We start from the raw sequence: 24,371 nt of genomic DNA on the forward strand, positions 1-24,371 counted from the left end.
CCCATCACCCCACAGCTGGAATCCCCTTGGCACTCCAGCTACCATCACCCCACAGCTGGAACTCTATAGGAGCCCCAACTCTCCTCACCCCAGTGCAGTTGACTTTGGTGGTGGTGGTAGGGAGCAGCCCCTCCACCCCCACCCAGGCCTAAAATGAAAGAGGAGATTGGTCAGGCTCCTGCTGGGGCATAGTTTCATTCCCTTGATGCCCTGCTGCCATGCCTTTGCAGAGCACTGTGTGTGTCTGTGTGTGTGTGTGTGGCTCGGAGGAAGGGAGGGGAGGGGGAAGAGATGCTCTCTCATTCTCCTGCCGGTGCCCCCTCCCTCCCCAGGACACAGTGCTAGACATGCTGCGTGATGCCATGGTCGCCAAAGCAGACATCTCCCAGGGCTTCCTGATTGACGGCTATCCCCGAGAAGTCAAGCAAGGAGAAGAATTTGAACGGAGGGTGAGTAGGGGCAGCGGGATACCGAGCATTACTTTCACCAGGTGCCCTTGGACAGTCCTCATCTCTAGTCCATCTGTTCTCCGCCTCACCCCCCACCAGCCCTTCCCGGGATCAGCCCAGCAGCCAGGCCACTAGAACCACAGCAGAGAGGAGAAGCGGCTCCTCAGAACAGGCAGCCAAAGAGCTAATACCCCTCAGCAGGGAGGCTGGCACCGTTCCTTCCCAAGCTGGCAGTGCCCTTCCCAATCCGGTCCTGTGCCCATTGGAAGTGCATTAGAGCAGACCGACTTGGATGTCACAAGATCAATCTGGGTTCCCTTGGGAGAGTTTATACCCACTGGGAACCTAGGCTGTCCTAGACAAAAGACTCACCCCCATCCCAGAAGTGGGTGCATTTCAGCTGCCAGTACTCCTATCTACAGAGGAACAGGCAAAGGGCTTGGGGTCTCCTCGAAGTGATGCACTTGCAGCTAAACCTGCCTGAATCTTGGACATCTGTTTACTCCGGGGATGGTCTGAAGCACCCCACTTTGAGCTGGGGGTGAGGGGAACAGGGTCTAGAGGCTCGGGAAGTGAATTGAGTCCCTCTCTGGACACCCGCCCTACAGACCCAGGACGGGCTAGTCCCCTTTCACATCCACTAGATGGGGCTTCGAATCTCTCCTGTGCTCCGGATTCGTTCAGTTCATTCATTCAGTCGTATTTATTGAGCGCTTACCATGTGCAGAGCACCGTACTAAGCGCTTGGAAAGTACAATTCAGCAAGAAAGAGAGACAATCCCTGCCCACACCGGGCTTACAGTCTAGAAAAGGGGAGACAGACATCAAAACAAGTAAACAGGCATCAATATACATAAATAGAATTATAGATATATACACATCAAATCAAGTAAACAGGCATCAATATAAATAAATAGAATTATAGATGTATACACATCAAATCAAGTAAACAGGCATCAATATAAATACATAGAATTATAGATATGTACATATATACATAAGTGCTATGGGGTGGGGAGAGGGAGTAGAGCAAAGGGAGCAATTTGGGGTGAAGCAGAGGGGAGGGGGAGCTGAGGAAAAGGGGGGCTTAGTCTGGGAAGACCTTTTGGAGAAGATAAGCCTTCAGTAGGGCTTTGAAGGGGGAAAGTGTGATTGTTTGGCAGATTTGAGGAGGGAGAGCATTCCAGGCCTGAGGTAGGACAAGGGCCAGGGGTTGACGGTGGGACAGGTGAGAACGGGGTACATTGAGGGGTCGCGCAAGTAGTTTAATGGTATCTGTTCCAGGCATTGTACTAAGTGCTGGGGTAGATATAACCTAATCGGGTCGGACACAGTCCATGTCCCTCATGGAGCTCACAGTCTTAATCCCCATTTAACAGATGAGGTAACTGAGGGCCAAGGTCACACAGCAGACAAGTAGTGGAGCCAGAATAGGAACCTAGGTCCTTCTGACTCCCAGAGCTGTGCTCTGTCCAGGAGGCCACACCACTTCTTATAGGCCACGCTGCTTCTCACTGTGCTGTAGGTCTGAGGGTGGGGTGGATAAAGGGTACACTTACGAGGGTGATGCAGAAGGGAAAGGAGTAGGGGAAATTAAGGGCTCAGATGAGTTATTCCTCTTGGAGGAGATGTGATTTTAAAAAGGCTTTGAAGGTGGGGAGAGTGGAGGTCAGCCAGATATTGAAGGGGGAGACTAGAGGGAGGTCGTGGGCGATGGGTTGGCTGGAAGACAGAGGACATGGGGTTGCACTCTCCCAAGCACTTAGTTCAGTGCTCCGCACACGAGCTCTCAATAAACATGACTGATAGTGAATAGGTTGGCTTTACAGGAGTGAAGTGAGCGTGCTGGGTTGTAGTAGGAAATCAGCAAGGTAAGGTAGGAGGGGGCAAGGTGAGTGAGTGCTCTAAACCCAGTGGTTGGGAGTTTCTGTTTGATTCTGTTGTATGCAGTCTCCCAGGTACTTAGTATGGTGCTCTGCGCATAGAAAGTGCTTAATAAATACAATTAATTGATTGTTGCGGAGGTGGATGGGCCTGAACCATACCCCCCAGCTGACACCCCCGCAGCCATCCTAGGGCCCAGAGATGGGGTGGGGCCCTGTAAAGAAGAGGACCAGCTACAGCCAACCAGTCCCCTCCCAGTCCCCTTTCAGCCCCAGCAGGGAAGCGCTGGAGGGCACACCACTCCCAGGGAGATACCAGATCTCTCCCCTCCCCTGCCCTTAGAGATCGTTCTCCCAGGAAGCAGGGACAGGGACAGGCCACTGATAGAGCATAGACCTGGAAGGTCATGGTTTCTAATCCTAGCTCCTCCACTTAATAATAATAATTTTGGTATTTGTTAAGCGCTTACTATGTGCCAAGCACTGTTCTAAGCGCTGGGTAGATACAAGGTAATCATGTCATCCATGGGGCTCACAGTCTTAATCCCCATTTTCCAGATGAGGTAACTGAGGCACAGAGAAATTAAGTGATTTGCCCAAAATCACACAGCTGATAAGAGGCAGAGCCGGGATTAGAACCCACGACCTCTGACTCCCAAGCCTGTGCTCTTTCCACTGAGCCATGCTGCTTCTCATCTACTGTGTGAGCTCATCACTTTACTTCTCTGAGCCTCAGTTACCTCATCTGTAAAATGAGTATGGCGACTGTGAGCCCCACATCAGACAGGGACTGTGTCTCACCCAATTTGTATCTACCCCAGCACTTAGTACAGTGCCTGGCACATAGTAAGCACTTAACAAATACCATAATTATTATTATTTCCAATTGCTGCAGGGGGCCGCCCTCCATCCACTGGCTGTTATGCCCTTCGAGGGCACAGAGGGGTGCTCTGGTGGTTTTGGAAATGTACCTGTTGCTCTGCCCGCCTGGTGAAAAAAGTCGAGTTTGGGGAGCAAGCGTTCGTATTTGTTAAGCGTTTACTATATGCCAGGCATTGTACTAAGCAATTAATTCAATACAAGCTGATCAAGTTGGACATAGCCCATGTCCCACATGGGGCTCACAGTCTTAATTCCCATTTTACAGATGAGGGAACTGAGGCACTGAGAAGTTAAGTGATTTGCCCAAGGTAATAATAACCATTCATTCATTCAATAGTATTTATTGAGCACTTACTATGTGCAGAGCACTGTACTAAGCACTTGGAATGAACAAGTCGGCAACAGATAGAGACAGTCCCTGCCGTTTGACGGGCTTACGGTCTAATCGGGGGAGACGGACAGACAAGAACAGTGGCAATAGATAGAGTCAAGGGGAAGAACATCTCGTAAAAACAATGGCAACTAAATAGAATCAAGAATCAAGAATAACAATAACAACTGTGGTATTTGTTAAGTGCTTACTATGTGCCAGGCACTGTATTAAGCGCCGGGGTGGAGACAAGCATATCAGGTTGGACACATCCCCCGTCTCAGGTGGGGCTCAGAGTCTCATCCCCATTTTATAGATGAGGTAACTGAGGCATGGAGAAGTGAAGTGACTTGCCCAAGATCATATAGCAAACAAGTGGTGGAGCAGGATAAATGGCAGAACTGGGTTTAGAATCCAGGTCTTTCTGACTCCCAGGCCTGTGTTTTATTAGTCAATTGTATTTGTTGAGCGCTTACCATGTGCAGAACACTATACTAAACACTTGGGAGAGTACAACATAACAATATGTCATTCAGTCAATTATTTGTTGAGCACTTACTGTGTGCAGAGCACTGTACTAAGCACAGTACTATCCACTAGGTCACACTGCTTCTCAGAATTGCAAAACAAAAATCTTTCCAGGCCAACTCTGTCTGCCCACTTTCCAGTTAGGCGCTCAGTGCCAGCGGCTTTCCTTGTTATTGTTTTCAGATGTATTCCTCTTAATCATTTTTATCATCATTTTCATTTCAATACACACTACAGCAAGGGCAGTAGCCAAGGACATTTACATAATGATCTATTGTAGAAATAAAATCTTCTGGTTATATGACTGGTAGCTATTTCTCTGTTCTATTGTCTATTATCATTTCCAAATTCATGCCCATCTTCTGCTAGGAAGAAACTGTGGGCACTAAGAGAGCAAAGTAACAAAAATTATACTTTCACAGCAGGCCAATAAGAATCAGTTAATCGATTCATGCCTTTTTAGTAACAACAGTATTTATTAAGCATCTACGGTGTGCAAAGCCCTAAAGTGCACACTGAGGAAAAAAATACATGGAGAATTAGAGGCAATCCCTGGCCCCCAAAAGGTTGACAATCTAAGAATAAGTGGGGTGGGGGAGGGTGGCAACAGGCACCAGAGGAAAGATGAAACAATAAAAACGCAAAAGCAATAAACAAGACAAGAACATTGATAAATACAAGACTAACAGGGATTGTGGCCAGAGGAGCAGAGTTTGAACCCAAGAATGTGTTGGAAAGCAGTCTCAAAGGCACAGTGGGACAGATCAGTGAACTTAGTAACAAATGCCGGCCAATAGGCAAGATTCTGCTGTTCCAACAGCCTAACCGAGCTGCGATCCTGCTGCTTCCCGAAGCAGCAAAGCCATTTTTGATTGTGGCCACTAGTGTAAATCGGCGTACCCTACTTAAACAATGCAAAGAACTGGGATCTTTTACATGCCGGTGTCAGTTCAGGAGTGTGGCGTAGTGGAAAGAGCGCAGGCCTGGGAGTCAGAAGGACCTGGGTTCTGATCCCGGCTCCATCACTTGTCTACTGAGGGACCTTGGGCCAATCACTTCACTTTTCTGTGTCTCAATTACCTCATCTGTAAGATGGGGATTAAGAGTGTGAGCCCATGTGAGACATGGACTGTGTCCAACCTGATTAATTTTTATCTACCCCAGGGGTTAGTACAGTGCCTGGCACATAGTAAGTGCTTGATGAATACCATAAAAAAAAAAAAGCAATACTGCCGGATACCCGTCACATAGCTAGGAATCCTATAGCTCAAGAGTAAAGGATTATAATGGTTCTAATTGCCTTATTGCTTTATTACATAGAATCCTGGTTAATCGGAGAAGTCAAAATGTAGCGTAGATCACTTTTTTCCAAGAGGCCCCAAAACTTTCACAGCCCTATTCTCACTTACCCACCACATTCCCTCCCAGGGAGTTCAGGGCCTGTCTAGTGGAAAGGCTGAGGCTGAGAAAGGGTCACAGCCCGGCCCACTCCCCATTTAGCTTGTGTTCAGGGGCTTCCCTGCCTAGGGTCCATCTCCCTGTTCCCCCCTCCGCCTGCTTCCCCAGATCGGCGCCCCTTGCCTGTTGCTCTACGTGGACGCTGGCTCGGAGACCATGGTGAAGCGGCTGCTGAAGCGAGGGGAGACGAGCGGGCGGGTGGATGACAACGAGGAGACAATTAAGAAGCGCCTGGAAACCTACTACAAGGCCACTGAGCCCGTCATCAGCTTCTACCAGAACCGGGGCATCGTGCGTAAGGTATGGAGGGGGCAGGAGCTGGGGCGGTCAAGAAGAAAGGAGGGAGCTAGGCAGTGGTCCTTCATTCATTCATTCAGTGGTATTTATTGAGCTCTTACTGTGTGCAGAGCATTGTGCTAAGTGCTGGGGAGAGTACAGTACAACAATAAACAAAGTCCCTGTCCACAATGAGCTTAAAGTCTGGGGGCAGGAGGGCAGAGGTGGTCAGTTCCATGGGAAGATGTGTTTTGGGATTTTTAAAATCGTATTTGTTAAGCATTTACTCTGTGCCAGGCACAGTGCTGGAAGCCATTTTTTTTAACCCCAGGCACTGTACTAAACACTGGGGTAGGTATAAATTAATCAGGTTGGACACAGTCCCTATCCCACATAGGGCTCCCAGCCTAACCCCCTTTTACAGATGAGGTGACTGAGGCACAGAGAATTCATTCATTTATTCAGTCATAGTTATTGAGCACTTACTGTGTGCAAAGCACTGTACTAAGTGCTTGGGAGAGTATAACAATAACAATACAACAGTAAATGGACACATTTCCTGACCACAATGAGCTTACATTCTAGAGTGGGGGAGACAAACATCAATACAAATAAATAAAATACAGATATGCACATAAGCGCTGTGGGACTGGGGTAGGAGAAGAACCAAGGGAGCGAGTCAAGGTGACGCAGAAGGGTGTGAGGGAAAAGAAAAGGGTGGCTTAGTTTGAGAAGGCCTCTTGGAGGAGATGTGCCTTCAGTAAGGCTTTTTAAGGGGGGAGAGAAGTGAAGTGATTTGCCCAAGGTCACCCAATTGACAGGTGAAAGAGCAGGAATTAGAACCCTGGTCCTACTAACTCCTAGACCCGTGCCCTATCCACTAAACCACAATGCTGTTTCTCTGGTTTGTATCCTGAAGGTCAGCGCCCAGCGGTAGTGGTCCCTGGAGGGGCCGGACCCTTGGCTCGAGGTCCTTGGGGAGATGGGACGGGGCTCAGATGACTGTTCCAAGGGTCTAGGTCTGCCCCAGGGCATTCCGGGAAGCAGCGTGGCTCAGTGGAAAGAGCACGGGCTTTGGAGTCCGAGGTCATGAGTTCGAATCCTAGCTCTGCCACTTGCCAGCTGTGTGACTGTGGGCAAGTCACTTAGCTTCTCTGTGCCTCAGTTGCCTCATCTGTAAAATGGGGATTAAGAGTGTGAGCCCCACGTGGGACATCCTGATTCCCCTGTGTCTACCCCAGCGCTTAGAACGGTGCTCGGCACATAGTAAGTGCTTAACAAATACCAACATTATTATTATTATTCCGGTCTGAACTGAATTTCCAGGCTCCTGAAACAGTAACCAGAGTTGCTGGAGCACAAACCTAATTGAGTCCTTGTTGCTACTGGAGTGGGAGGTGGGGGCGGGGGGCTGTTGGAGAGAGGAAGGGAAAGGGCCAGACCGACAGGGCTCCTGCTGATAGACCCAGACTCAAATAATAATAATAATAATAATAATAATGATGGTATTTATTAAATGCTTTCTGTGTGCCACTGTACTAAACGCTGCAGTAGGTACAAGCAAGACAGAAGTTGCAGCTTCACCATAGGGCCTTGCCATAGGCCAGTCCAAGCCTGCGGGCTCCATGGGCCCAAAGCCAAGCTCAGCAGTGTTCAGACCAAGCTCTACTACAGCATCTGCTATCAGCTGGGGGCCTCAGAGTGGCAGCTCAGGTGAATCTGGGGCAAAGCGGAGGGGCTCAGACTTAACTTGCAGATGGGCTGTCGGAGGCCTGCCAAGGGCCTTGTTGGCACGCTGCTCCCTCCCGCCCGGGCTGCTGGGACTGCCACTCTCAGCAGCCCCTGAGATTCCCCCACCACCACTTAAGTCAGGCTGAGTCTCTCCCATTTGGGCCTGGCTCGGGTCCACTCTGGCTCGGAGCCGGCCTTACTCGGGCTCCGAGATCCGTTCTCGAACCTCTGGGGGTGAAGCTGAACCTGGGACTGTCTGGGATAGGCAAGGTAGGGGGCCTGGGACCTGGAGAGTACTCCATTTCTCCCAGGACCAGAGCCAAGAACAGCGGGGACCAAGAACAAGGTGAGGACTGCTCGTCCCCTGGCTCAGTGCCCATTCAGGCACTGATCGGCTCTGCCTCCCCCGAGGATGGAGATGCCCGGGTGCTCCATGCGCCAGCTTCCCTTGCCTCCCCAGCCCACTGGCCACAGGGTGGGCTACGGGAGGGGAAGGAGGGGTCTCAGCAGGTGGTGGGCTGGACCCCAGGGGTTCAGAGAAGCCAAGACAAGCAGAGTGACTTCTGGAGGTTTGGCCACCTTGAAATCAATCAGTCGATCATATTTATCAAGTGGTTACTGTGAGCGGGGCACTATACTAAATGTTTGGGAGAGTAAACACAACAATGTAGTAGACATGTTCCCTATCCACAGCAAGCTTACAGTTTAGAGGGAGAGCTTATAGCCTAGACAGAGAGCTTACAGTCTGGAGGGAGGTGGTGCTGGGGCTCAGGATTCCTGGGTCCTAATTCCAGTCCCACCAAGTTACCATGGGCAGTCAAGTGACTCAGTTTCCGCATAAATCAGGGACAGTAGCGAGGAGGAGACCAACTGGAGAGAATGTTGCCATTCCTGCTGTGCCCCATGGCAAGTGTGAGCTTGGTTTTCAAATCTCCAACTCCCTTCTTGTCTACCCCAGATTGAGAGTGGGGAATGAGAGGTATAGCAGAAAACAGAAAGCAGGTCACTGACAACAGATGAGCTTACAGTGATTGTTTGCCTAAGGACACTGGGTTTTAATCAGCCGATGGTATTTACTGAGTGATTACTGTGTGCAGAGCACTGTAAGGTGTTTGGCAGGCACAAAACAACAGAGCTAGTAGATATGTTCTTTTCCCACCAGGAGCCTGCAGCCTAGAGGTTTTAACACCTTAAATAATTAGCTACAAAATAATAGTAATAACAATAATATCTTTGAAGCACTTACTATCAATCCATCGGTCGCATTATCAATCGTACTATGTGTCAGGCGTTGGGGTGGATTCAAGTTAATCAGGTTGGACGCAGTTCCTGTCCCAAAATCTAAGTAGGAGGGAGAATAAGTATTGGATCTCCATTTTACAGATAAGTAAACAGAGGCAAGGAGAAGTAAAGTGACTTGTCCCAGGTCACATGGCAGACAAGTGGCAGAGCTGGTATTAGAAGCCAGGTCCTCGGACTCCTGGGCCTGTGTTCTTACAACTACGCCACGCTGCTTCTCTTAGAACTTAATTCTTGTCTTTGTATTTATTTATTGTACTTACAGTTGCCAACTGAGTGTTTCAGTCATTTGTTCTCATTGCGGGCAGGAAACATGTCTACCATCTCTGTTGTATTGTACTCTCCCAGGCTCTTATACAGTGCTCTGCACACAGTAAGTGCTCACTAAATATCATGGTTGTTGTGGTCTTAGTTGTTTAGTGTCTCTAGGAAATAGGAGTTGCAAATGGAGGAAACTGTCACAGAGGAAATTAAGTTACTCCCTAAGAGCTGAAGTGACTAGAGTGAGCGTACTCACACACACACACACACCCGTCCCCCCCCTCCCCCCCATCCCCCCCCCCCGTCCTTTAGCAAATGGACATAACAGCCCTGTTGTGGCTAATGAATCACATCTTCAGCTCACTGTTTTTCCACTCTAAATGGGTCTTTGTCTAATGGTATGTTGCCATTCATTCATTCATTCATTCATTCATATTTCTTGAGTGCTTACAGTGTGCAGAGCACTGTACTAAGCACTTGGGAGAGTACAATTTAGCAATAAACAGACACATTCCCTGCCCAGAGTGAGCTTACTCAAGTCTCCAGGTGGCAGTTCTCACCAGTTGGTACACTTTGAACCCTCTGCTGGGACCTGTTAACACTTGGCCTTTGGCTGTTAGAAAGGGGGCCTGCTTCTACCTTCCAAGCAACTCCCCGCTGAAACCCTTGAACTGAAAGGTCATTGGCTCCCTCCCTCTGTCTCCAGAGAGGACTACACCTAGATCTGCCCAGGGAACTGGGAAACCCTTGTTCAAACCCTTCAGGAAATGAGTTTCCCAACCTCTCAAAAATTTTCTCCACGTTCTTCCTTGCCATAGCTAGAATATCCTTTTTGATATCTAGCCTGAACCCCTCATTCTGCGTTTGAAGCCATTATTCTCTTGCTCTGCCATCAGTGGGGATGGAGAGTCTTCTAAAAATGAATCCCTTCGAGACTTAGACTATTGTGCACCAGCTCCAGCCTTTTCTTCTCTGGGATAAGTAGCCCCTTCTCCTATCACAGCTGTCTTGTCTCCTCCACAGCTTAATGCCGAAGGCTCAGTGGATGACGTGTTTGCTCAGGTCTGTACCGTTTTGGATTCCCTGAAGTAAAGTGGAAAAAGGACTCCTCCACACTGCTCCTTTCCTCCCTCAAATCCAGAAAAGATCATCTGATCGGCTCCCACCCCATCTCTGCTCAAATGTGGGGATACCACCTCAACCCCAGGATGGTGTTTCCAAAGCATCTGGGTCCCCTCCCACTCCCACCCCCTCCTCTTCCCCTGCCGATTCCCCTCCCCGCCTCCCTCCCCATCCCCGAGCTCTGCGGCACAGACAGAGGAAGCGGCTTTATCCTGTTTTCATGGACAGAACTGCACTAAGGAATTTCCAAGGACATTTTGTTTTGCTCCTTTTCTCCTGTTCAAAGTAAAGCTCGTTCTAACGATGCCCTGGGCTCCTCAGTCTCTTTTCTTTCCTGACATCAGGAAATGGGAGGTTCGAAGATGAATCGACAGGGTGTCTCTACCAGACGTCAGCATGAGCGACAGGGTGGCAGGACCAGGAGTAGGGAAGGACAGAGCGGTTAAGGGGATGGTCACCCAGAGACCACTGGCTGTGTCCCCTTCCCACCCCCCAACCTTCCCTCCACCTTTCCTGAAATTGCTCATTTTCCTGTGTTGATCCCCAACCCTGTTTTCAGATTTTTAAGAAAAAGGGAGATGAATTGGGCATAATGCTGCCTGGAAGCAAGGGAATGGGCCAGATGAGTCTTCAAGTCTCTTCCGGCATGAGGATTCTTCAACTGTCTGTCCCTTTTATTTTTTAATGGTATTTATATTAATAATAATGATCATAATAATTATTATGGTATTTATTAAGCACTTACTATGTGCCAGTCACTGTACAAAACGCTGGGTTAGATACAAGGGAATCGATTTGGACACAGTCCTGTCCCACATAGAGCTCTCAGTCCTAATCCCCTTTTTACAGATGAGGTAACCACAGAGACGTGAAGTGACTTGCTTAAGGTCACAGGGCAGACAAGCGTTGGAGCCAGGACTAGGTCCCAGGCCCTCTGACTCCCCAGTTCCGGGCTTTTTCCATTAGGTCTTTTTATGTGTCTTGTTCCCTGAGGGGTCCGTATTGGTGGTCCACTTTTGCCACCAGGAGTCAGGTAAGTTAGCAATTTTGATTGAGTGCCCTCTTTGGATAGAGTCCTGTACTGGTCAATACCTGGTCTCTGCCCTTGGAGAGCTTATGGTCCATAGAGGAACCTGGGAAAATGCAATTGCTTAAAGCATACATTAAATATAAAATGCAAGAGAAAAGAACAGAAAATCTAAGTGATATATGGGAAACACAAATCACAGAAATACTTGTGCCAAACTGCTGCTGGGGTGATTTGAATGACTGAAACAAGGTAGAACAAATCTTGGAAGACGTCATGGAGGATCTGGGGGTTTGGAAGAGCTTTGAAGGAGGGGAGGGGTCTGGTTTGGTGAATAAGAGAGCATCCCAGAGAAGAAGTAATGATCTACCATTCTAGGCTTGGGAGAGCTGGATTTTTTTTATGGTATTTGTTAAGCGCTTACTATTTGTCAAACACCGTTCTAAACACTGGTGTAGGTACAAGTGAATTAGATGGGACACAGTCCCTGCCCTGCACGGGGCTCACAATCTAAGTAGGAGGGAGAACAGGTTTTTAATCTCCCTTTTACAGTTGAGGAAACTGAGGCACAGAGAAGTTAAGTGACTTCCTCAAGGTCACACAGCAAGCACTTGGCAGAACCGGCATTAGAACCCAGGTCCTCCAATTTCCAGGCCTGTGCTCGTTCCACTAAGCCACAGTCTGGCCCTTCCTCTTCAACTGAGACAGGCTCCCTTGGAGAGAGGAAGACACTGCATGAGGGAAGAGAAAGCGACGTGGGAGGAGGGGGCAGTAGTCCAGGGTACTGAGAAGCTGAGCTTGCCCAGAGTGAAGGGAGGGAGGGGAAGGATGAAGTAGAGAGGAGGAGGAAGGAGGGGGAGGAGAAATATTTTGGTGCTGAAGGGTGAAACTCAGCTCCTGGTATCTCTTGAGGAGCAGCTGGATGGAGTCCACACCCTTTCTCCTCTTTTCCTCTCTGGTCTCAGGAGATACAGCTTGAGGGCCTGAAAAGGAAAGTGTGAGGAATTGGAACAGCTCCTGATGAGAGAGAGGTGGCCGGGGGCAGCCTGCCTTCCTAGGAATTGTTATGTATGAGTTCCTGCCTCTTTCCCATACCTCCCCTCCCTCCCTTCCCCCCAGAGGTCTGCAAAGGCTCAGCTCATCAGACAGAAGGAAAAACTCCCGGTCCCTCTGACCTTAGAGATCAGAGGGTTGCTGAGGCCTGTACTGCCTCCCTGCCAGCCTATGGGCTTATGGGGCTGGTCCTACAGGCCTGGGCCATAGGCTTAGCCTTCGAGATGGAGGCTGAGCCCCAGAGAGGCTCAGGTAAAGAGGGCCCCATAGGAGTGAGGATGGAGCTCCCAGCCTTTGCACTTCCATCAGACTCAGGGACAGTAGGGATTGAGGGGCAGCTGGGTGGGCTTAGCCCTGACCTCAATCAATCAGTGGTATTGATTGAGTGCTTACTCCTCATTCATTCGTTCGATCATATTTATTGAGCACTTACTGTATGCAAAGCACTCTGTACTAAGCGCTGACTAGGTGCGGAAGACTGTGCTAAGTGCTTTTGTTCTGTCTTATGCCGTCGAGTCATTTCTGACCCATAACGACGCCATGGACACATCCCTCCCAGGACGCCCCGCTCTCCATCTGCATTCGTTCTGGTAGTGTATCCATTGAGTTTTCTTGGTAAAAATCCGGAAGTGGTTTACCACTGCCACCTTCCGCACAGTAAACTCGAGTCTCCGCCCTCGACTCTCTCCCACGCCGCTGCTGCCCAGCACGGGTGAGTTTTGACTTGTAGCAGATTGCCTTCCACTCGCTAGACACTGGCCAAGCTAAGAACAGAACGGGTATGCCTCTGCTTGACTCTCCCTCCCGCAGCCGAGACTGATATAGTACTGGAAACTCTCCAGGTGCAACCCTGAGAGGGGACTAACCACTTAACTAGTATTACTATTGTTATTACTGTTGGTGTTATTATGCTTGGAAATAGCTTTCTAGAGTCACCCTCAGGCTCTAAGGCTTGCAGGAGACCCTGGATGAGCCTGAGCGAGAGCCCAGCCCTAACAGTGGTGGTTGAAAACAGTGGCTTCACCCCTAGCTGGATACACAGAGGGGGCATGGTGGGTGGGATGGGCAGGCAGAGGCAACCATCACTGACAGGGAGTTGGCCCCAGTGATGGAGTCAGTCATCCAGACAGGGAGGCAGAAAGAAGCCATAGAAAGCAGAGAGGGAAAAAACTCGAAGAAATCAACCAGTCCTACCCCTGCTTCTGGGCAAGGCCCTGGCTAAGCCATCCAGGGCAGGTGGGTGTCTCCTCCTTTAAAAGTTACCAAAGCTGAAAATTCCACAACCTCTCTCTGAAGTCATTTTCAGGACTTGATCCCTGACTGACAGTCAGGAAATTCTTCCCTACGTCAAACCAAATTCTCTCACTGCAGTAGAAGCCTATTTCCTCTTCTTTTGTCCCTTGGGGAGCAGGAGAGCAGTCAATCACTGTCTCCATTTAGGGCCCCTTGGAGGCCAGGAAACTCAGTCATGCAATGGTATTTACTGAGCATTTTTACAGTGTGCAGAGCACTGTTCTAAGCTCTTGAGAGAGTTTAATCCAATAGAGTTTGTAGGCACTAACTACTTGCCCACAAGGAGGTTAGAGTCTAGAGGAGAAACTTACAACTTCCTTCCCTCTAGTCTAGAGAAGCAGCGTGGCTCAGTGGAAAGAGCACAGTCACACAGTGGGCAAGTCACTTAACTTCTCTGTGCCTCAGTAACCTCATCTGTAAAATGGGAATTAAGGCTGTGAGCCCCACGTGGGACAACCTGATTCCCCTATGTCTACCCCAGCGCTTAGAACAGTGCTCTGCACATAGTAAGCGCTTAACAAATACCAACATTATTAAACAACTCATAACATTTTTAGCCTGCCCTCATAGAACTTATTGTTCTGGGCACTTGATATTCACCCAATACTGACCCCGTAGCACTAAGCAGCATGGCTTAGTGCTAAGAGCATGGGCTTGGGAATCAGTGGTCCTAGGTCCGAATTCCAACTCCACCACTTGTCAGCTCTGCGACTTTGGGAAGTCACTTAACTTCTCTGTGCCTCAGTTACCTCACATGTAAAATGGGAATTTAAATTGTGAGCCCTACGTGGGACAACCTGATAACCTTGTTCCTACTTCAGTGCTTAGAACGGTGCTTGGCACATAGTAAGCACTTGACAAATTTCATCATTATTATTATTATCATTATTATGTACATATCCATAATGTATTTATATTAACGTCTGTCTCCCCTTCTAGCCTGTAAGCTCCTTTTGGGAAAGGGACTGAGTCTACCCGCTCTGTTGCATTGTACTCTTCCAAGTGCTTTGTACAGAGTTCTGCACCAAGTAAGAGCTCAGTAAGAGAAGCAGCATGGCCTAGCAGAAAGAGCAAGGGCCAGGACCCAGGTTCTAGTTCAGACTCTGCCATAAGTCTGCTGTGTGACTTTGAGCAAGTCACTTAACTTCTCTGGGCCTGTTACCTCATCTGTAAAAGAGGGATTCAATTCTACTCCTTCCTACTTATGCTGTGAGCCTCATGTGGGAAAGGGACTGTGTCCAACCTGATTAACTTTTATCTATGCCAGTGCTTAGAACAGTGCTCAGCACATAGTAAGAGCTTAACAAATATTATTATCATTATTATATGCCAATGATTGAATATTGTCCAACTTTATTACTCTTCCCTGCATCCTCTCCAGTTCCTCCACATCCCTTACCAAACCCTCTGATCTTTTTGTTTTTTTGCTTTTTTATGGTATTTTTTAAGCACTTAGTATGTGCCAGGGTCTGCTCTAAGTGCTGGGCTATATACAGAGTAATCAGGTTGGACCCAGTCCCTGTCCCACATGAGGCTCAAGGTCTTAATCCCCATTTTACAGATGATGTAACTGAGGCCCAGAGAAGCTAAGTGACTTGCCCTAGATCTCACAGCAGGCAAGTGGTAGAGCTGGTATTAGAACCTAGGTCCTTCTGACTCCCAGGTCCATGCTTTATCCACTAGACCATGCTGCTTCCTCACTTAACGCAGAAGGGGAGACTGAGGCCCAGAGGGGACACCCAGGGCCCGCCATGTGTCAGAGACCCGTATGGTCTTGGGCTCTCCCTTGCTGATGTCGGGGGGGCCGCAAGGCCGGTGTCCCAGGGAACGTCAGAGCCTGGAGGCCCGGCCCACCAGCCCAGCCTGGGCCAGAGGAAGGGACCGTCGTCAAAATAAAGCAGAAGCTGCCGAGAAGTGGGAGAGGAAGGAAGCGAGAGCAGCAAAGGGCCCAGATGTCGCCTCTCTCCCCCTTGCATGAGGGTCTGGAGAGTAAACAGGAAGCGCTCCAAGTTCCATGATGTGGAGGGGGCAGGAGTGGAGGCGGGGGAGAGGGGGAAGAGCAGGGGGATGGGGCCGCCTCCAGGGAGGGGCAGTTCCCGGAGCCTGAGGAGAGAGAGATGGCTGCTTGGGGGGCTTGGTCTCTCCCTCTGACAAGCAGGGGAAAGGAAGGGGCTGCCTGCTAAAAACTCAGAAGCCCTCATGAAACCATCCACCCCAGTAACCTTTCCCCCACCTCCTCCTCCTCCTCTTTCCTCTTCCCCTTCTGTACCTCCTCCTCCTCCTCCTCCTCCTTCTCCTCTTTTCCTTCTGACTCTCTTGGGCCCTGGCTTGAGGGTCCAGCTCCTGGTTGGGGAGGGAAGGGGTTGTGTCATCTCATCCCCTCCCTTCTCTCTCTCCCACTGCTCCTCACCCTTCCCTCCCAGAGAGTACCAGTTGGGGGTCGGAAGGACCCCCTGGGACTAGGGCTATGAGCAAGGTGGGAAAGAGGAGCAGAGGCATTTCAGGGTTCTGGCCGGTTCGAGGGACCTGAACTCCCCGGAGCTCCGCGTTCAGGCCCCCGTGGAGATGGGCCGTCCGTCCGGGCAGCCAGCCCCCTCCTCGGCCAGGGAGAGAGGCCCGGGCGCCCGTCCGGAGCCGGGACAGGCCTGCCCATGGCCCAGCCCCTCCAGATCAGATAAGCGCTCTGGGGACAATGGAGAATACAAACAGGGAGCTGGGGGCTTGGGTTCCCCCGGGTGCGGGAGGCGGCCCAGACAGACCACAGGCGCCGACCCAGGCGGGGGCTCAGGAGGCCGGACGCCTGGGTTCAGCTTCCCCATCACTCGCTCTCCTCCGGGCCTGGCATCCTTGCTCAGGAAAGATGGGAGATGGGTGCCCAAGCCCCGCTAAACAAGAGGGTTCCTCTGACACCACTGGCCCTACTCCCTCCGCCTTAGCCTGCTCTCATCCCCTGCTCCCCACCGGTCGGACCTCAGGGTGCATTTCTTCCTCCTCTCTGAGCTCTGGTGCCTCTCGGACCTGCTCCCCAGACCAGCACAAGGGTAAAGGCCAAGGAGATGGACATCAGGATAAGGAACCCCTCACCAGAATCAGTCAGTCTATTGTATTTATTGAGCACTTACTGTGTGCAGAACACAGTACTAAGCGCTTGGGAGAGTACCATATAATAGTAAACAGACACATTCCCTGCCCACAACGAGCTTAGTCTAGAGGGGCTGAGCAGAGAGGTCAAGCCTGCCTGGCCCTGGTGCCAGCCCATCCACTGGCTGGCCATGTTCTGACGTAGGCCAGTGGAGCTTAGGGACTGGAGAAAGGGCCGAGTGTGAACACAGGGAAGCAGAGGAATGACATAGTACCAGGTTTCTAGGCTGAGAACCAAGAGAAATGGATTTAAATTCATTCATTCAGTCAGTCATATTTATTGAGTGCTCTCTGTGTGCAGAACACTGTACTAAGCACTTGGGGAAGTACAGTATGACCATTTAAATGAAGTTGCGGCAGGAGGGATCTGGATTAGACACTAAAAAGAATTCCCTGCCAGAGAGGATTACTGCCCCCGGGATCTGGTTATGGAGGGAGGCTGGGGCAACTGGGTTCTCACTGGCTCAGAATGGGGCAGATCATTCTTGCCGGGAGGCAGAGGGATGGCTGACATGATCCTGCTCTGGGAATAGTCAGTGCCTCTTCGATCCGTGACTAGGCTGGAGTGGATTGAGAGGCCAGGATTCTGTTCTCTCATTTGGCAGAAGGGGAACCCAGGAGGGGCAGGAATGGCTATGGGTCCCACCAGAGGGTAGAGGTGCTCCACACTGAAGGTCACAACAATCCTCGTGGTCTCCTCTCCCCTCCGGGAGCAAGGGAGTGTTCAAAGCAGGATGGGAAACTGGAGGGAGTAGTGGAGCAGGATGGGGGGCTGCTGATCCGGCCTCTCAGTGACAGACCGAAAAGTCCCACGTCTTCCCCAACCCCATCTCCTCCCGCACGGTCAAGATGCTGGGGCAGGAAGCCGACTGACCCGGGGGACCCCGCGGAGGGTTGAGGCGCCTTCCGACGCCTCTGGCCGCGGGCCGGGGCTGGAGACGAGAGTCTGGCCTGGCCAGTCCCCCGGGGCCTCTCCTGCCTTCTCCCCGTGGCCAGCGGCCAGCATCCAGCAAGAGGGAGGGCCTCCTCCTGCAGAAGCCTCTGCACAGCTCCTACCTAGCACCGGACGATTAGGCCGGAGAGGAGCTGCCTCCCTCTTCCCCCATCCATCTCCCCTCCAGACCGCCCAGGTCAGCGAGGGGAGCGGAAAGGACCAGGTTAACTCGTTAGCCTGATGGACAGTCAAGGCTGTTATAAGCTCTTTTCCATCTGTCCCTCCAGCAGCAGCAAACAACGGCCGATTTCGGAAATCGGCCCCTCACCAAGTCGGCGGGGTTGGGGTGGGAAGGAGAAAAGGTTAATGAATCTCTCCCAGGCCAGCCTTCTGATAGAGCCAGCCAGCGTGGGAGCTAGCAAGGGCCTTGTGGAAGGCTCAGTTGGCCAAGAAGCCCAGGGTCCTGTGTTCTAGCTCTGGTTCTGACTTGTTTTGTGTCCTTGGATAACTTACTTTGTCTATCTCTCTCTCTTTTTTTTTAAATGGTATTTGTTAAGCACTTACTCTGTGTCAGGTACTGTTCTAAGCACCAGGGTAGAAACAAGATAATCAGATTGGACACAGTTTATGTCCCACGTGGGGCTCACAGTTTTAATCCCCATTTTACAGACAAAGGGACTGAGGCACAGAGAAGTGAAGTGACTTGCCCAAAGTTACAGAGCAGATAAGTGTCAGAACCGGGATAAGAACCCAGGTCCTTCTGACACCCAGGCCTGTGCTCTTTCCACTAATCTATGTTGCTTCTCTGGGTCTTATTGTCTTGTCTTAGACCTCTCTGAGCCTTACACAGGGAATGTGTCTGCTAATTCTGTTGTAGTATTCTCTCTCAGGCACTAATTAAAGTGCTCTGCATGTAGTAAATACCATTGATTGATTGATTGATTAAACCACATCCATTCCTACTCACATAACTGGTAAGTGGGGAGGAAATCTGGGATATGGGGCAGCTTTTCATGCCCATCCAGGGCCTCCTCCCCATCACCTTCCAAATCAGATAGCAGTCAAGCTTCAGTCTTCCCCAGCAAGCTAATCTCACTCACCCTAACTGCCTGACCACAATTCCTGAGCCATCCCAGCTCACCCCCTCGACTTCAGCTCCACTCCTGTTCCTTATGGGGGTCACAGTCAAAACTCCCATTTTACAGATGAGGTAACTGAGTCCCAGAACAGTTAAATAACTTGCCTAAGGTCACACAACAGACATGCATCAGAGTCAAGATTGGAACCCAGGTCCTTCTGACTCCCATGGCCGTGCTCCCAGGCCCATCCTCTAGACTGTAAGCTCATTATGGGCAGGGAATGTGTCTGTTTATTGTTACATTGTACTCTTCCAAGTGCTTAGTTCTGCACACAGCAAGCTCTCAATAAATACAGTTGGCTAACTCTATCCACCAGGCCATGCTGCTTCCCTCTTTGCTGAAGGATGTAACCAGAGTCCGCATTGGAATGTACTGGTGATGCTCCAAGAAAATTTTTCTATCCAAGAGACTTCAGGCAGCAATGAAAGTCCTAGAAAGTCACCCAAGGGTTGCTTTGTCTAAGAGGTACATACCCAGGAAAGCAAAAGACATTTCATGTTGGTTCTCAAAACCTGCTCCCCAAGAAACCTAACCCTTCTCACCATGTCAAATACTTGCTCCCCCTTCTTCCCTTCCCCACCCTAACTGGCATCTCCAACCTCTCATGCTCCACTGACTCCTCCCCTTCAAACTTGCTCAAGCCTCCCCCATAGCTTGAAAAGCCTTCTCAACATCCCACCCCATCCTCCAGCTCTCTCCCTATCTCCCTCTGCCTGTTCCCAGCCAAACTAATAGGACAGGTTATTCATTCCACTGTACTTACTGAAAGCTTACTGTGTGCAGAGCACTGTACTAAGCTCTTGGGAAAGTACAATATAACAATAAGCAGTGACATTCACCATCCATAACGACCTTAAAGTTTAGATAAACCCTTTCTCCCTTCTCTTTTTCTCTACCAACTCTCTTCTGGACCTACTACAATCTGGCTTTCAGATTGCAGACTTCACTTGATTAATCAATCAATCAGAGGCATTTATTGAGTTCTTACAGTTTGCTGAGCCCCAAGCTAAGAGCTTGGAAAAGTACAATGCAATAGAATTGGTAGACTACTTCTCTGCCCACAAGGAGCTTACAGTCTTTGGAGGAGACAAACATTAAAATAAATTACAGCTAGGGGAAATAGCAGAGTATAAGGATTATTACATTTGTTAAGCATTCACTATATGTCAAGGACTGTCCTAAGCGCTGGGATAAAAAAAAGGTTAATCAGGTTGGTCACAGTGCCTCTTTCACATGGGGCTCATAGTCCAAGTAGGAGGAAGAACAGGCATCGAATCACCACTTTACAAATTGATGTAGCTGAGGGACAGAGAAGTTATGACTCGCCCTAGGTCACATAACTGACAGAGTCCTTATTAGAACCCAGGTCCTCTGGCTCCTAGACTTGTGCTTATCCACTAGGCGCTCTGTTCCTTGTGTGTACAAAAGTGTCAAGGGTCGAGTATCAAAGTGATTAAGAAGGCACACAGCCAAATACATAGGTGACAGAGAGGGGAAGGAAGGGAGGGAAAATGAGGGCTAGTGATAGAAGATATTTTGGAGATATTACTTTAGCGGTGCTTTGAACATGGGGAGAGTGGTGGTCTGTCAGTTTTGAGAGAGGAGGGAGTTCTAGGTCAGAGGGAGGACTTGGGAAAGGAGTCCAGAGGGGAGACAGATGAGATCTAAGTACAGTGAGTAGATTGGTGTCAGAGGAGCAACGTGAGTTGAGTTGCAGTAACAGATGGATGTGGTAAGTACCTTAAAGCCAAAGGCAAGGAATTTCTCTTTGATGTTCATTCAATCGTATTTACTGAGCGCTTACTGTGTGCAGAGCAATGTACTAAACTCTTGAATAATGGTGTATGTTAAGCACTTACTAAGTGCCAAGCCCTGCCCTAAGCACCGGGGTAGATTCAAGGTAATCAGGTTGTTTCATGTGGGGCTCACAGTTTTCATCCCCCTTTTACAGAGGAGGGAAGTGACTTGCCCAAAGTCACACAGCTGACAAGTGGCAGAGGTGGGTTTAGAACCCACAACCTCTGACTCCCAAGCCCAGGCTCCTTCCACTAAGCCATGTTGCTTTAGAGGTGGATGGGCAACACTGGAGATTTTTGATTACCCTGTATCTACCCCAGTGCTTAGAACATGGCTCTGTACATAGTAAGCACTTAACAAATACCAACATTATTATTATTATTATTATTATTAAGGAGTGGGGAGACATGGACTGAAGTTTTTTTCAGAGAAATGATCCAGGCAGCAGAGTGAAGTAAGGATTGGAGAGGTGTGAGATGGGGGACAGGGAGATTAGCAAGGAGGCTGTTAGAGTAGTCAAGTTGGGACATGATAAGATACGATAAGATATGATATAATAAGAAAGCAAAGTGGTCCTGTGGAAAGAACTTGGGGCTGAGAGTCAGAATCCCAGCTCCACCACTTGCCTTCTGTGTGACCTCGGGCAAGCCACTTAACTTATCTGAGCTTCAGTTACCTCATCTGTAAACTAAGCATTAATATTGTGAGGCCCATATGGGCCAATATCTTGTATCTACCCCAGTGCTTAGTAGAGTGTCTGGCACATAGTAAGCACTTAACAAATGCCATTAAAAAAACAATCAGTGGTATTTATCGAACTGTATCCAGAGCACTGTTAAGCTCTTCGTGGGCTGGGAATCTGTCTGATATGTTGTTATAGTGTACCCTCACAAGTGCTTAGTACAGTACTCTGTAGACAGTAAGTGCTCAATAAATCCGATTGACTGCCTGACTGGTACTAGGCCCACGGGAGAATGCAATAGAGTTGATTGCCATGATCTCTTCCCACAAGGAACTTACAATCTAGTGGGGGAGAGACAACAGTAAAATAAATTACAGATTGGATAAGTAACAGAATATAAGGATGTGTTTGTAAATGCTCTAGGAGTTGGGTTGGAGAGGGGTGAGTATCAAACTGATTAAGGGTTATGAACTTAAGAGGATAGATGATGCAGAAAGGTGGGAGATTAGGGTGGGAAATGAGAGATTAGTCAGGGAAGGCTTCCTGGAGAAGATATGATTTTAGTAGGGTTTTGATGACAGGGAGAGCAGTAGTCTGTTAGATACAAAGGGACAGGGAATTCCAGGTAGGAGTGACAGTGTGAGCAAGGGTCGATAGTGAGAAATGAGATTGAGGCACACAATAAATATGTTGATGTTAGAGGAACAAAGTATATGGACTAGTTTGCAGGGGGATATAAGTGAGGGTAGATAGGATGGGGAAGAGCTGACTGAGTGTCTTAATGCTGTTAATAATAATAATTATATTTGTTAAGCTCTTACTATGTGCCAGGCACTGCACTAAGGTAAATTAAGTGGCTTGCCCAAGGTCATACAGCAGGCAAGTGGTGCAGCTGGGATTAGAACCAGGTCCTCTGATTCCCAGACCTGTGTTCTTTCCATTAGGCCTCACTGCTTCTCTATGGTCAATCAATCACATTTATTGAGCCCTCACTGTATGCAGAGGACTGTATTAAGCTACTGGGAGACTACAACACATCATTATAACAGACACATTCTCTGCCCACAAGAAACTTTCAGTCGAGAGGATGAGGAGTTTCTGCTGGATGTGGAGGTGGATGGGCAATGGCTGGAGGTTTTTGAGTTTTGAGGAGTGGAGAGACAGGCACGGAACCTTTTCCTAGAAAAATGATCTGTGCAGCAGAGGGAAGATTAGACTGGAGAAGGGAGACGCTAGAGCAGGGAGGTAAACCAAAAGGCTGATGCGGTAGTCAAGGTGGATTATGTTAAGTACTAGGACCACCGTGGAAGCAGTTAGTTGTCTCATATTCTCCCCTAAACCCACTCTTCTTCCTTAATTTCCCAACATGGTGGACAACCCCAATATCTTACATGTCTCAGAAGCTCACAGCGTTGGTGTTATCTTTGACTCCTCATTCAGCAAGGACTCTACAACCTGCCTGTTCTTCTTCTAAAATATTAAATCACTGTGCCCCTTCCTCTCCACCCTTCCAGGTTCCACCCTGGTTCAGTCTCTCATCATCCCCCCGCTGGATTACTTCCTCAGCCTCAACACTGGCCTCCATGAATCCAGGCTCTCTCTCCTCTTCGGTCCACACTATACTCAGCTGTGCAGATCATCTTCCTGAATCGCCATTCAGAACACATCATTTTGCTCTCCCTATGCCTCCATTGGCTTCCTATTTCAGCCTCAAACAGAAACTCCCGTTCATTGGATTCCAGGCTGTCCTTCCGTTCTCCCCTTCTTCCTTTTCTACTCCATCACCCACTTACACCTCAGCTCTCCCTCATTGTTCCTCCTAAGTGAACCTCAATCTTCCTCCCTCTTTACTCTCCCAGATCTGAACCACTGCTCACACCTTCTTCTGTCCTGAAACTCCCTCCCACCTCAAATCCATCAAATCACACCCCTCCCCACTTTTAACGCCTCCTTAAATGCCACCTCCTCCAGGAGGCATTCCATTATTAATCCCCACCTTTTTTGGCAGACTCTCCCTTGGACCACCAATGCATATTGGTTCATTTATTCCACTTGCTGATATTTTTTACTTTGCTTCTTTTCGGTGGGGTTTTTTGTTTTGTTTTGTGTCACGGTATTTGTGAAGCACTTACTATGTGACAGGCATGATACTAAGGGCTGGGGTAGACAGAAGCTAATCAGGTTGTCCACTGCTCCTGTCCTACATGGAGCTCACAGTCTTAATCCTCATTTTACAGATGAAGTAACTGAGGCACAGAGAAGTGAAGTGACTTGCCCAAGGTCACAGAGCAGACAAGTGGCAGAACCAGGATTAGAAGTCGGTTCCTTCTGACTCCTAAGTCCGTTTTCTACCCACCAGGCCACACTGCTTCTCATCGGGCACCCTACTTCTCATCTGACCATTGCATGCATACCTTTCCTCCTCTTTCTCTGTAGATACAAAATTTGGGCCTGCCTGCCTCCCACCATTAAATTATAAATTCCTCAGATAGGAATTATGTCTGTTACTTTTACTATAGTCTTCCAAGTGCCTGGTACAGGGTATTGCAAACAGTAGGTGCTCCAGGCAAACAAATGAGAAAGAAGGAAAGAAAGAAAGAAAGAAAGAAAGAAAGAAAGAAAGAAAGAAAGAAAGAAAGAAAGAAAGAAAGAAAGAAAGAAAGAAAGAAAGAAAGAAAGAGAGAAAGAGAGAAAGAGAGAGAGAGAGAGAGAGAAAGAAAGAGAGAAAGAAAGAAAGAAAGAAAGAGAGAAAGAAAGAGAGGGAGGGAGAGAGGGAGGGAGGGAGGAAGGAAGGAAGGAAGGAAGGAAGGAAGGAAGGAAGGAAGGAAGGAAGGAAGGAAGGAAGGAAGGAAGGAAGGAAGGAAGGAAGGAAGGAAGGAAGGAAGGAAGGAAGGAAGGAAGGAAGGAAGGAAGGAAGGGACAGAAAGAAAGGAAGGAGGAAGGGAGGGAAGAAAGAAAAGACGACAGACAGAAAGAAAGAGAGAGAGAAAGGATGGATGGATGAATGAATGAATGAAAGATTGATAAATGGAGTGGAGTGAATAAT

The 24,371-nt window shown here is 49.1% G+C and overlaps 1 protein-coding gene across 5 annotated transcripts in view; it reads left to right on the plus strand.

Annotated features, from left to right (window-relative positions):
- Positions 1 to 10,565, plus strand: part of AK1 (adenylate kinase 1) — a 44,137-nt gene extending 33,572 nt beyond the window's left edge. For all 5 annotated transcript variants that reach the window (XM_029063813.1, XM_029063814.1, XM_029063816.2 and 2 more), the window contains 3 exons: positions 333 to 449; positions 5,679 to 5,870; positions 10,161 to 10,565. In XM_029063813.1, coding sequence (XP_028919646.1) covers positions 333 to 449; positions 5,679 to 5,870; positions 10,161 to 10,229 — 378 coding nt within the window. In that variant the 3' untranslated portion in view covers positions 10,230 to 10,565. The remainder of the gene's footprint in view (positions 1 to 332; positions 450 to 5,678; positions 5,871 to 10,160) is intronic.
- The last annotated feature ends 13,806 nt before the right edge of the window (positions 10,566 to 24,371 follow it).

This window comes from Ornithorhynchus anatinus, chromosome 4 (genome assembly GCF_004115215.2).
Source record: "Ornithorhynchus anatinus isolate Pmale09 chromosome 4, mOrnAna1.pri.v4, whole genome shotgun sequence".
Taxonomy (NCBI): domain Eukaryota; kingdom Metazoa; phylum Chordata; class Mammalia; order Monotremata; family Ornithorhynchidae; genus Ornithorhynchus; species Ornithorhynchus anatinus.